Source organism: Acyrthosiphon pisum, chromosome X (assembly GCF_005508785.2).
Source record: "Acyrthosiphon pisum isolate AL4f chromosome X, pea_aphid_22Mar2018_4r6ur, whole genome shotgun sequence".
Taxonomy (NCBI): domain Eukaryota; kingdom Metazoa; phylum Arthropoda; class Insecta; order Hemiptera; family Aphididae; genus Acyrthosiphon; species Acyrthosiphon pisum.
The window spans coordinates 121,223,317-121,235,328 of record NC_042493.1 but is presented as its reverse complement, the minus strand read 5'-3'; the positions used below and the strand labels follow the sequence as shown (position 1 = coordinate 121,235,328).

The 12,012-nt window shown below is 28.2% G+C and overlaps 3 protein-coding genes across 3 annotated transcripts; 2 read left to right on the top strand and 1 right to left on the bottom strand.

Annotated features, from left to right (window-relative positions):
* Positions 1–1,245: 1,245 nt before the first annotated feature.
* Positions 1,246–2,221, bottom strand: LOC103308626 (zinc finger protein 239-like). The gene has a single exon (XM_008182322.3). The coding sequence runs from the start codon at positions 2,157–2,159 to the stop codon at positions 1,410–1,412; it is 750 nt and encodes a 249-aa protein (XP_008180544.1). The 5' UTR covers positions 2,160–2,221; the 3' UTR covers positions 1,246–1,409.
* A 4,282-nt stretch (positions 2,222–6,503) lies between these two features.
* LOC100570489 (KRAB-A domain-containing protein 2-like) lies at positions 6,504–8,520 on the top strand. Its single transcript, XM_029492689.1, has 4 exons — positions 6,504–7,993; positions 8,064–8,135; positions 8,208–8,279; positions 8,352–8,520. The coding sequence occupies exons 1-4, from the start codon at positions 6,964–6,966 to the stop codon at positions 8,432–8,434; spliced, it is 1,257 nt and encodes a 418-aa protein (XP_029348549.1). The 5' UTR covers positions 6,504–6,963; the 3' UTR covers positions 8,435–8,520.
* Positions 8,521–8,575: 55 nt separating this feature from the next.
* Positions 8,576–8,992, top strand: LOC115033239. The gene has a single exon (XM_029485478.1). The coding sequence runs from the start codon at positions 8,576–8,578 to the stop codon at positions 8,990–8,992; it is 417 nt and encodes a 138-aa protein (XP_029341338.1).
* Positions 8,993–12,012: the final 3,020 nt, after the last annotated feature.

Below are 12,012 nucleotides of genomic sequence, written 5' to 3'. Positions count from 1 at the left end.
TTGTATGTATATACGAATCACTTAATCTTAAACATTTAGATATACAAACGTCACAAATGTGATAGTAGCCGCTTTTATTTGGTGGAGAATGAAATCATTGACACACCCAATTTATTGGAACGGCTCAACGTCCATGTCCCTGGTAATACAACCAGACTTCAAACCCAAAGTTAAAATTCAGTTTTGACTTCATCGTCAGTACAGTAACTAAGAATGCCCTGTACATTTTTAACAAAATTACAATATTTAATTAATAATAATTAACATAACAAAATTAAAGCAATCACATAAAACAACAGTTTTTAATAGATAATAATAAGTTCTATCTAAACTCTATAAATTAAAAAAATATCTCGGAAAAATTCTTAGACATTTTGTTTATATTTTAAAAATTAAATTGTCAACCAAATAATAACTATTTTCATTAGTTTGTTGTAATCCAGAAATATTCCAAGAGACCTAAATGTTAAAAGGTTTAAATATTATTATAATTAGTCGGGATTGACTTAGAAGTTGATAGCAATAATACATTATTATATATATAATAAATACATATTATATTGTGAAAATTATAAATAAATAATAAAATAAATGCGATGTTTTCGGAATAAAATTATTCAACTCGTCGTATAATATTCGGGAAATTAACTAAAATTTGCAATATAAATATAAAATAAAATATACTCAACACTTAAAATCAAAAAGGTCACAATTCAACAATCGCCTAAGCACACTAAACTCACTGCTACACAGAAATACACAAACTAGCCTAAACATTAAATTGATAGTATACAAAACCTTCTAAAACTCATATGGACCAATGGACCTCCAGTAAATCAAACATACGAAAAACAACAAATGCTCCTCCCTTTGTTTCCAATCTTACACTCTATAATGTCTTAAAATAGCAACAGTTTGATTATTATTCTAGTTAAGAATAGATTGTAAGTTTCTTATAAAGAAAAGAAACACTTATTTCTTCTAACACTTGTTCGCACATGATTTATGATTTATATAACTGGTGTCAATGTGCCATTTCCGTTTTAATAAGTAGTTCAATCATCAGTTTTATAGTAAAAAATACCACCAAATTGTTAAAATTCATTAAAAAAACGTCATGACGTAACAACATTTCTTACTTAATATATTAACATCATGATGAAATAATCATTCTGTACAATACTTCATAATAAATATCCATATAAACATTTTTTTTTATCAATACCAAAAAAACAACACATGTTTAGTAGTGTATTTAATAATTCAAACTGCAAATCAAAGCCAGAAGGCATCTCTTGTTAATGACATTGAAAATCTAAACGCAACTTATAATTGATACATTTCTACATACAAAAAAAACACGCGTACATAAATATTATGAAATCTGGGCAGTGGGCGTATCACGTAATTTATGGCTTCTCTCTCTTGTGAATTCGTCGGTGTTTAGTCATATTCGATGCGCAAGCGAACCATTTTTCACATTCGTCACACGGGTATGGCTTCTCGCCCGAGTGCGTCCTCTTATGAATTGTAAGATCACTGCTTTGAGAGAAAGATTTATCACACACGTTACACGAGTATGGCTTCTCTCCTGTGTGGGTCCGCTTGTGAACTGTTAGTTGTCCACCGCTACTAAACGATTTTTCGCATACGTCACACGGGTATGGCTTCTCGCCCGAGTGCGTCCTCTGATGAACTTTAAGATGACCGCTTTGAGAGAAAGATTTATCACACACATTACATGCGTATAGCTTCTCTCCCGTGTGGGTCCGCTTGTGAACCATTAGTTGTCCACCGCTACTAAACGATTTTTCGCATACGTCACACGGGTATGGCTTCTCGCCCGAGTGCGTCCTCTGATGAACTTTAAGATTACCGCTTTGAGAGAAAGATTTATCACACACGTTACACGAGTATGGCTTCTCTCCTGTGTGGGTCCGCTTGTGAACCATTAGTTGTCCACCGCTACTAAACGATTTTTCGCATACGTTACACGAGTATGGCTTCTCTCCCGTATGCGTCCGTTTATGAACCATCAGTTGGCTATTGTGACAAAATGATTTTTCACATACATCACACCAGTATTGCTCATCACGCACACGCATCATCGAACCACATGAGTGATTGTTCATTAAGTGCAGTTGAACCTCAAATGTCATCGTCGTCACAAATATTTTCTCGGAATCTGCTAATTAATATGTACATGGATTAATAGGTTATCAACGTTTGACTTTATTGAAATTTTTAATGACCAAATTACATTTGTTTTTGTTATTATGCTATAATTATATTGATTTGTTTACAGACAATTAGATTGTATTGTCATAGTCACGTATTCAGCCAGCATTTTTTTTTGTATTACCATTTAACTATTTAGCTATTTAATTTAATGAATTATAAAACAGAATATGTAACGCTAGAATTCCGTGATTGGAATTATACCAATGTAGCTATCTCCTTAGAAAAAAGTTTCTCATAATTGTCGTAAAAAATTAAAAAAAAATTAAAATACAGTTTTTTTTTTATTTGTGTTTTTTTTTAAGTTTCAATTTGGAGAATATTAGATATTTAAACGGAGAATAACTGTTTTATTTATTTTTTTGATATTTATAAACCCTATTCGAGGGTAGTTGAAACTTTTAAAGTATATTTTTATATTAAATATACACTCGGCGACATTATATGCAATTTTTTCGCAAGAATTAATTTTTACATACTTTAGTTCTAATAATGCCTGATTGTAAAAAAAATATACATACATCATAATAATATCATTAAATATTTTAAATATCAACAAAATCTTAAAAGCTAAAAATATAAAAATTATACACACTTCAGAAATCACAAACTGCGTTAGATCCAAATTTATTTTACCAACATAAAAATACTAGCCCACTTAAAACAATGTATTATTCTGTCCCCTAATTTTACATTCTTAGAAATATCCCAAAAGTACTGTATACTCTTCTCGCTCTAAACTAGATGTAGAAAAATTATATTAATACTTCCATAAAGGTCAAATAGGTCAATATTTAAATCCAATAAAACTATGATACACATATTATAAGTTATAACACAGCTATATATGTATGTTACCGTCAAAGTGTTGAATCCGGTATTATATAGAAGGTAGGTATTCTATAAAATGCCAAAAATGAGCAGTAAAAGTATAAAATACTTACAATAACTAGGTATTCTATAGATTACCTAACCTCAAGCAGGAAAAGTATACAATCAATATAAAACTTCATCTAACCTTTGAAATCAATGATTAATGCTTATCTTGACGACTATCTTATCGCATATATAGGTACAACACGACGTGTATCGTCATTATTAAGTAATTCTATAATTATGTTGTTCGTGTATACGGGAAAATTCAAAATACGTCTTTAAAATATAATTTTTTCTCACTCTTAGAGTGTATGTCGTGTTGTCGTGTTGAGAAACCTATATTATAAAAATGTCTGAAAGTTTCTATGCCGAATTAAGTAAATGTCGGAAAAATTCTAAAAATACAGTTTATTTATTGAATGAAAAATATCAAAAAATATTAGATGAGTTACTGCTGCTTAAAGATGGTAAAAAGACAAAGAAAACATCACGTGATTACTGGATGCTTCAAAGGTATTTAATTTATTTTATGCTTTTTTTCTATATTTTTAAAATATAAATATTAATTAGGTACAAAATATGAAAAGTAAATAATTTACTTGTTGTAAAAATTTGACTTGTTGAAATAATATAATATAATTTTATTTAAGGGATAATTATAATTATGAGTTGATAAATATAATTATGATGGTATAAAAAAAGGTTAGTTACCAAGTACCTTATATACAATTATATCACACACAAAATAGAACTATATAACTGTAGGTATTTAGAAAAACTTTTTTTCACTCAATTGTAGTCCCTTAATTCTATGTTGTGCCCACGCACTTTAATTAACAATAAAAACAATTTCAATTTCAATTCCGGAAAGATATTTTCTAATGTATAATTTTCAGTTAAAATATTTTTCTAATAATATTATATGTAATTTTGGGGTTTTTCTAGATACGACATTCTGGTAGTACAACAAATAAAAAAATTGATTTTTCCTGTAACTGCTGATGGAAAGATGGAAAGATATTATTTTATGTAAATGAAGAGGAACTTTATGAAATTCTAAAAACTACACATGAATCAATTGGTCATGGTGGTCATGACAGGATGATTTTTGAAATTTCAAGAAAGTATAAAAATATTACTCGGTGTGACGTAGAGGTTTTTTTACAGTTATTTACACAGCTATATATTATATAACTTGCACTCTTGAAATATTCGAAAACAATCCGTCCCATCTTAAAATGTCTACCATTTAATTATAAACGCGATAAAAGTATATTTAAGATGCAAACATAAATTAACACAAATCTGAAACTATTGAAGAATATCTCTATTATACCCCCCCCCCACCCCCCAATGAGGTGGTGACAGCAATACACCGTCTTCACCTCTAACAGAAACACAAACCACTTGTGTAGCAAAGGACAAAATGTAATACAATGAAGGTTTATATCAGTAACTACAACAAAACACTTCACAATAGGAGACAATTTCAATATTCCAAATCATAAGACTCAAAATTCAATCTTACAAAATCATAAACACATACACAAAACAGAAAACATAATATACATATTATGTTACTCAAAACGTTTTGTACATTACCAGTTTGCAGAATTTACTTTGGAAAAAAAAACGCACAATTTGGTAATTAAAACGACATAAATTACCAGCTATAGACGCAATAATAACCCACAATCACGAAATTATGACTACAACAGACTATAGTTGTAAGATACAACTGTTACTGGATGCATTATAAAAAATACATTGGTTTTAGAATCAAAACCATGTACTGTTTACGAATAAGTTGTGTCTGTTGCAGAAAGTTCAATCCTTTTTTGTTTTTCAGAGATTCAAGTCCGAGCGTCTCGTAGATATATTATTATTAGGTGCACTACAAATGATTAATTTTCTCGGTGTTCGAACAATCAAAACTCATATATTTATATAATATATGTTATACATTCTGAAGATGTTATAGGTCTTATATGTCTTTTATTTCAATTGTTCAATTAAAAAAAATTATAAATCTCTCCATCCCTTCTCTCTTCGTCGGGCTCAAAATACACCATTATCACTATAGTGATACGATACCTTTTAACAGGGCTTTGAAACCGGTATAAACCGTTAAACAATTGATCACGGTATTATAATCTACAACCCAAATCTGAAAAAATTAGAAATCGGTATTAAATTCAAAACTGAAACCGGAAAAAATAGATACAGGTATTACAATTTAAAATCGAAACCAAAAATATAAATTGAAAAAATGAATTTCAAACGCTCATAAAAATTTAATTTGACTTTCTTGTAGACCTTTTTATTTTGATAATGGTAAACAATCTTATGAGGAATCTTGTATTACATTTTCAAATATAAGATTTAAAAAGAAAATTTTTCATGAATTTCTAACCCAAAATAATTTGCAATTTTTCGTCATTTAAACGTATTTTGTCAATATTTGAACTTTAGATGCGTATAAAAAAAAAAAATTGTGACTATGGATCTTTAATTTTTTTCATCTGCCTTTGAAACAATATAATAGAAACCTTCTATTAAATTGTCAAGCATTTTTAATCAACAAATAAAATTTTATTGATATTTATAGAAAAAAAACTAAAAAAAATGGAAACTGAAAATGTCCGTAAACAGCTCAAAATAAATCAAAATATTTGAAAAATGTTATGGTGTATAGAAAATTCAAACATAAACGTTCAGTAAAAATGTATGCACCTACGGTAATTTGTTTTAAAGTTGTACCAAAAACAAAAATCGATTTTCCCGAAAACAGATTTTGCGTAAAAATTCCCGTTTTTCCTTAGTTCTTCTTTTGTTTTTCACGTCGCAATTGAAATCTACTGAGAAATTTTTACTTTTGCCCCCCCAAAGTACCAACTAGATTCACTTTCCTATCAAGAAAGGTACTGTTAAAGAAAATCCAAGCACTTTTACTGTCCTAAAAAGTGATGATGGACACAAAAAAAAATAAAAAAAACACACACACCATTGTAAAATCAATACATTCATCGTTCCACTGAGAATCTAAAAAAGGAATATAAAATACCAAAAATTATAGTATAAAATTCATTTAAAATGGTTTCTAATTTAATTTTTATATTTATATTAATATTAGGTACAGTATATTATACATTACTACATTACATGCATACAAAAGTTTTTATTGACCAAAAAAGAAAATAATAAAAATGTTGATTGAATTCGGATTTAAATTTGCATTAAGTTAATGCTATTCACCTGAAACATTTTTAAAAACTTTTTTTTGTATTTATTTTATTAAAATAATAAAACAAACTTAATGATATTTATTTCCGAATTCCTTACCCAGATAGCATTTTGTAATGATAATATTATAATAGTATTAATGTTACTGTGAAAGACCGCAATTGGTGAATGCTGACAGTCACCGGTTAATGCCAACATACACTAAATTCATTGGTGAATGTCGACTTATTGATTAAATTTGTGACCTTAGTAAACATACACTAGTGAATGTCGACATTTATACAACGATATTGGTGAATGTTGGTAATGCCGATATTATTTAATCTAATTTAGGAATAACGGAAGGGTCGCAATATTATAAAACAGGTATTATACAAATTGATAATTTTGATAAAATGTTTTGTTACATACTATCTAGTACCTATGCAGCATAAAGTATTGTACAAGTTGATAATTTCGATAAAGTGTTTTATTGCCTTACCCAACTACTTTTATTATATCTAGATAACCTCCATGCTATCCTGTCTTGCTATAATTTAGTGTGGTATTGTCATTCAACGTACCTAGTTGTATATTTTTATTTTTTTTTACAATTTTTTTTTAAAAATGGAAAACATGCGCGAATTATTTTATAATAAATGTAATGATTTAATATCTAAAAAAAGAAATGATAATTCTTTTTTTCTATCAGCTGAAAAATATAATTTTTTAATTAGTGAAGTGAACATTTCAAAAGATAAAGCTAATAAACAACGTAATGACTATCGACGATTAAAGCGGTATGATGTTTTGAATATACTCGGAAGTAATAAACTTATAGTTCCTTTAAAACCAGGAGAAACAAATATAAAATATTATGTTAAAAATGAAGAATTATTTGACATTATTCAACAAACACACATTCAAACTGGTCACGGTGGACGTACTCGGATGATTAAAGAATTGCAATGTAAGTACAAAAATATTACATATGAAATTGTTATGCTGTATTTGAGTTTGTGCATTCAATGTCAAACAAAACAAAAAGCGCCTAGAAAAGGTATTGTTGTGAAGCCTATAATAAGTTCGGAGTTGAATTCCCGATGCCAAATAGATCTTGTTGATATGCAAACATGTAAAGATGGAGAATACAAATTTATTTTAAATTATCAAGATCATTTGACAAAATTTATACAACTACGGCCGTTAAAATCTAAAACTGCGGAAGAGGTTGCCCATAATTTGTTACATATATTTTTAACTTTCGGGGCACCAAATATTTTGCATTCTGATAACGGTAGGGAATTTGTGAATAAAATAATCACAGAATTGTGTTTAATGTGGGATGGTGTAAAAATAGTACACGGCAAACCACGCCACAGCCAAACAGAAGGTTCAATAGAGAGAGCGAATCAAGATATTCAAAACCTATTAAGAGCATGGATGTACGAAAATAATACGAACAAATGGGCGGATGGTCTATATTTTGTTCAATTTACAAAAAATACAGCATACCATGAAGGTATAAAGCAAAGTCCGTATGAAGCTATGTTTGGCACAAAAGCCAAAATGGGTCTGTTTTCGTCTTCTCTTCCTCGAGACAAATTACATGAACTTGAATCAGAAGAGCATTTGGAAAACATAATCAAAAATATGAGTACGTACCTTTAATAATTATATTCAGTTGATGAAATAAATAATAATAAATACTTGAAAATGATTAACAGATTCTGAAAACATTGATCGAGAAAGTCTGCAAGAGTCGAGTGATGCCGACCAACATGACAATAATAATACAGGTATTATAAGTATAAAAAATTCATTAAAAATAAATAAATAAATAATAATAAATACTTTAAAATGATTAACAGATTCTGAAAACATTGATCGAGAAAGTCTGCAAGAGTCGAGTGATGCCGACCAACATGACAATAATAATACAGGTATTATAAGTATAAAAAATTCATTAAAAATAAATAAATAAATAATAATAAATACTTTAAAATGATTAACAGATTCTGAAAACATTGATCGAGAAAGTCTGCAAGAGTCGAGTGATGACGAACAACACGAAAAAAAAATATCAAGTACGTTTTAACTATTAATAGATAAACTAATGAACGAAACTTAATTTATTCAAATCACTTAATTTTTAGATAAATCAATTTCTAGAAAAAAAGAAAAAATAATTTTGAATAGAGAAGTAGCAATCACCAATCTTCAAGTGCAAGCTGTAAAAATGTTGCGAACTTCAAAACAAAAGTTTCAGCCGGCTAATGTTGGAGAAACTGTCCGTATTCGAGTTCCAGATGTTGATCGTAGTAAAATGGATCCCCAAAATATTTTAGCTGTAGTATTAGATATAGTAGATAATGATTTTTATAAATTAGCTACCAAAAACGGTGTTATAAATCGATTATACACCAGAAACCAGTTTTCAGTGTGTAAAGAAAATTTAATATCAATCACTGATGTACAAAGGGATGTACAAATTTCTTTAAGGGAAGCTTCTACATCAAATTCATTGATTGGTGGGCAAGGATATAAAAGATGTAACTGTAAAACAAAGTGTACTACAAAAAAGTGTAAATGTAGAAATGTTGGCATTTTATGTAGTACACAATGTCATGACAGTTTGTCATGCTGTAATAAGTAGTATTATAAAATAATCATAATTTAAATACCTAATAATTATACAAATATAATAAAGTATAATATTGTTTAATAATAATAGTAATAATAATAATTTTTTTGATTTAATTAAAGATATTATGTTGTTTCTACTTTATAACATAAAACACATTCAACTATTAACTATACGTATAGTACTTTAATAATAATATATGTGCGAATACGTATCTATGTCAACATTAACCAAAATCTTGTTGTGTATGTCAACATTGTCCAAAATCCTAACGTAAATGTCAACATCCACTAGTAAATGTCTGTATTATTTTAGTTTTTCAACATTCACCAATTCATTAGGTGTATGTTGACATTCACCAGGTGACTGTCAGCATTCACCAATTGCGGACATTCACAGTAACATTAACATAACGTTATACTAATATTATTCGTTATTAAAATGTTATAATAATATTAATAAACAAGAAATTGCTGTCTGGGTATTTATATCTTGTTTCTTTATCGTTTTTTTTTTTTTTTTGGGCACCTTCAATATACTTGTTACTTGCTACGTGTTGTTGTATCGTACATTTTTTCCCACCGAAATTCTAACTTCACAGCATTTACAGTATAATATTCTACCATGTGTACTAAAAATATCAGTGCAAAATTCATTGACGTACTTTTGTAATGTTGACGAGAAAAGCGGTTTTGATTTCGGCATTTTACTGTTACCACACCTCACATTTTCATGAATTTTACGTTTTGTTTGTCAATATTTGAACTTTAAATTCTTATAAAAAAAAATTGCGACACTGAGTTTTTAATATTTTTGTCTTTGAAATAATATATTAAGATCATTGTATTAAATTTTCAAGCTTTTTACCCAAAATATAACATTTTATTTACATTTACATAAAAAATAAACTAAAAAAACTGATACTGAAAATGTCCGTAAACAGTTCAAAACAATCCAAAATGTTTTGAAAATGTTATCATGTAAAAAATACTAATATAAACATTAAATAACTATAGAAAATTTCATATATCTATTTTTATTTGTTTCAGAGTTACACCAAAAACCAAAATCAATTTTTTCAAAAACCGATTTTGCGTAAAAATTCCCGTTTTTCCCTAATTTTTCTTTTGTTTTTCATAGCAATTTTAAAAACTATTTAGAATTTTTTACTTCTGACCCCTAAAAGCACCTATACCAACTAGATTCACTTTCTTATCAGAAAAAATTGGACTGGTGAAGAAAATCTGAGCATTTTAACAGGTGATGACAAACACAAAAAAACACACATTGTAAAATAAATACATTCATCGCTCATATTTTACTACTCATTACTATTGCTATATAAAGGATTGTAATATTGTATACAATTTGTTGATATGTAAAATGTTACATATAATACATTTGGCAAGAATTTAAACTGATAAATATATAAACATATAATATACAATTTAACGTGGCTGGTATTAGAGTTCGTTGCATGGTGACCTGGTGAAGCGCGGTGATTGGATGCAGTCACTAATATAGAAATGTGTGCAGCGGTCGAGCAGGCTCCCAGATGGGTGACCATCCGCGTTCTTTGTGACGATCTATCTGCCTCACATAAAAAAACGCGTACCAACCGTAGTCCCCACACAAACCGAATGGGGTTGCCGAGTGTCAAAAAAACAACGTTCATTTTTAATTTATTTTTGAACCTCTCGCATGACATATAGTGAATTGCAAGTCAAAAATAATGGTGTGGAATATTGTCCACAGTAAAAATTAGCTAATAACCATGCAGTTTGAAGTCTTAAAAAAATGATACTATAAACTTCTAGTTACTTACCCAAAGACTTCAATTGGTTGTGACAAAAAAAGTGTTTGCACCTTTTTATCTGCTAGTCAGGAATGTCATAAAAAAAAAAAAAACTATATTATATTTCTTTAAATTAATAGTATTCGTTATAAATGTAGTAAAATGTATAATAGTAATAGTATAGTAATTTGAGATTAATTGATGTTTTCTCAAGTTAAATCTAAATTGACAATAGCAATGAACACATTTTTAAATTATTTAAAAAATAATCGTCTAGTTTAAATCGCGATGAAATGTATTTGTTGTAATTTGTATGATGATTGAAATCGGTGGTGGGTTGCTAGTGGTTGCATTTCACTGCAGCAGTGTTCGCGTAATGCCCGATGTCAATTATATTACTATTATACAGACAGTATGTGTGCTCAATATGTACGTTATATACATGCCGAGGGTGTTGTGACTTGCGGGACGTAGGGTTTACAAACAATTCAAAGAAACGTTGTGTACGAGAAACTACGAAAAACATTAAAAAACAAATTATTTTATTCGATTAGTTCAAATCGGAAATATTTGATTTTTATCGTGTTTGAAAATATGTGAGCATATTATTATTTAAGTGTAATATTATGCGGTAAAAACAATTTGTGATCAGTATTTTTACTATCTATTATTTGTAATAGTTATCTATTCCCAACACTGGAATCATTTCGTATAAGCATTTGAAATTCATTTTTTACGATGGATATTAAACCGTTGGGTAGTTAATAATTTTTCCTAAAACAATTTTCAATATTTTGTTGTAATTCAAAAATTAACTATAAATATATACTTCAAATTTTCACAAAATGATTATGATTAAATATTGTAATTGTCTGTAGGTAACTACATGATAAAATGTTCAAAATATTTCGACTCTTTTTTTACCTATTTAAAGACATTTGAAATTTTTAAAAAAAAATCAATCAATTTTCGCTGAGTCTGAAAGCTTTTACAATTAATGGTTCCTCATAAGTTGTTATAATAGCAATTTTTAAATAATGAAGATACATTATGTAAGATTATTTTTTTTGTAAGCATTTTAATTGTAGGTACAGATTTTTACAAAATTAGTCAATACCGCGAACATTTGCAAATATTTTTTTGGTTAAAATTGTATAAAATATTAAATTTTTATAGCTTAAGATTGGAAATTTAAAACGAGATTTCTCATAAGTTAGAAATACTGTAACAAAAGATC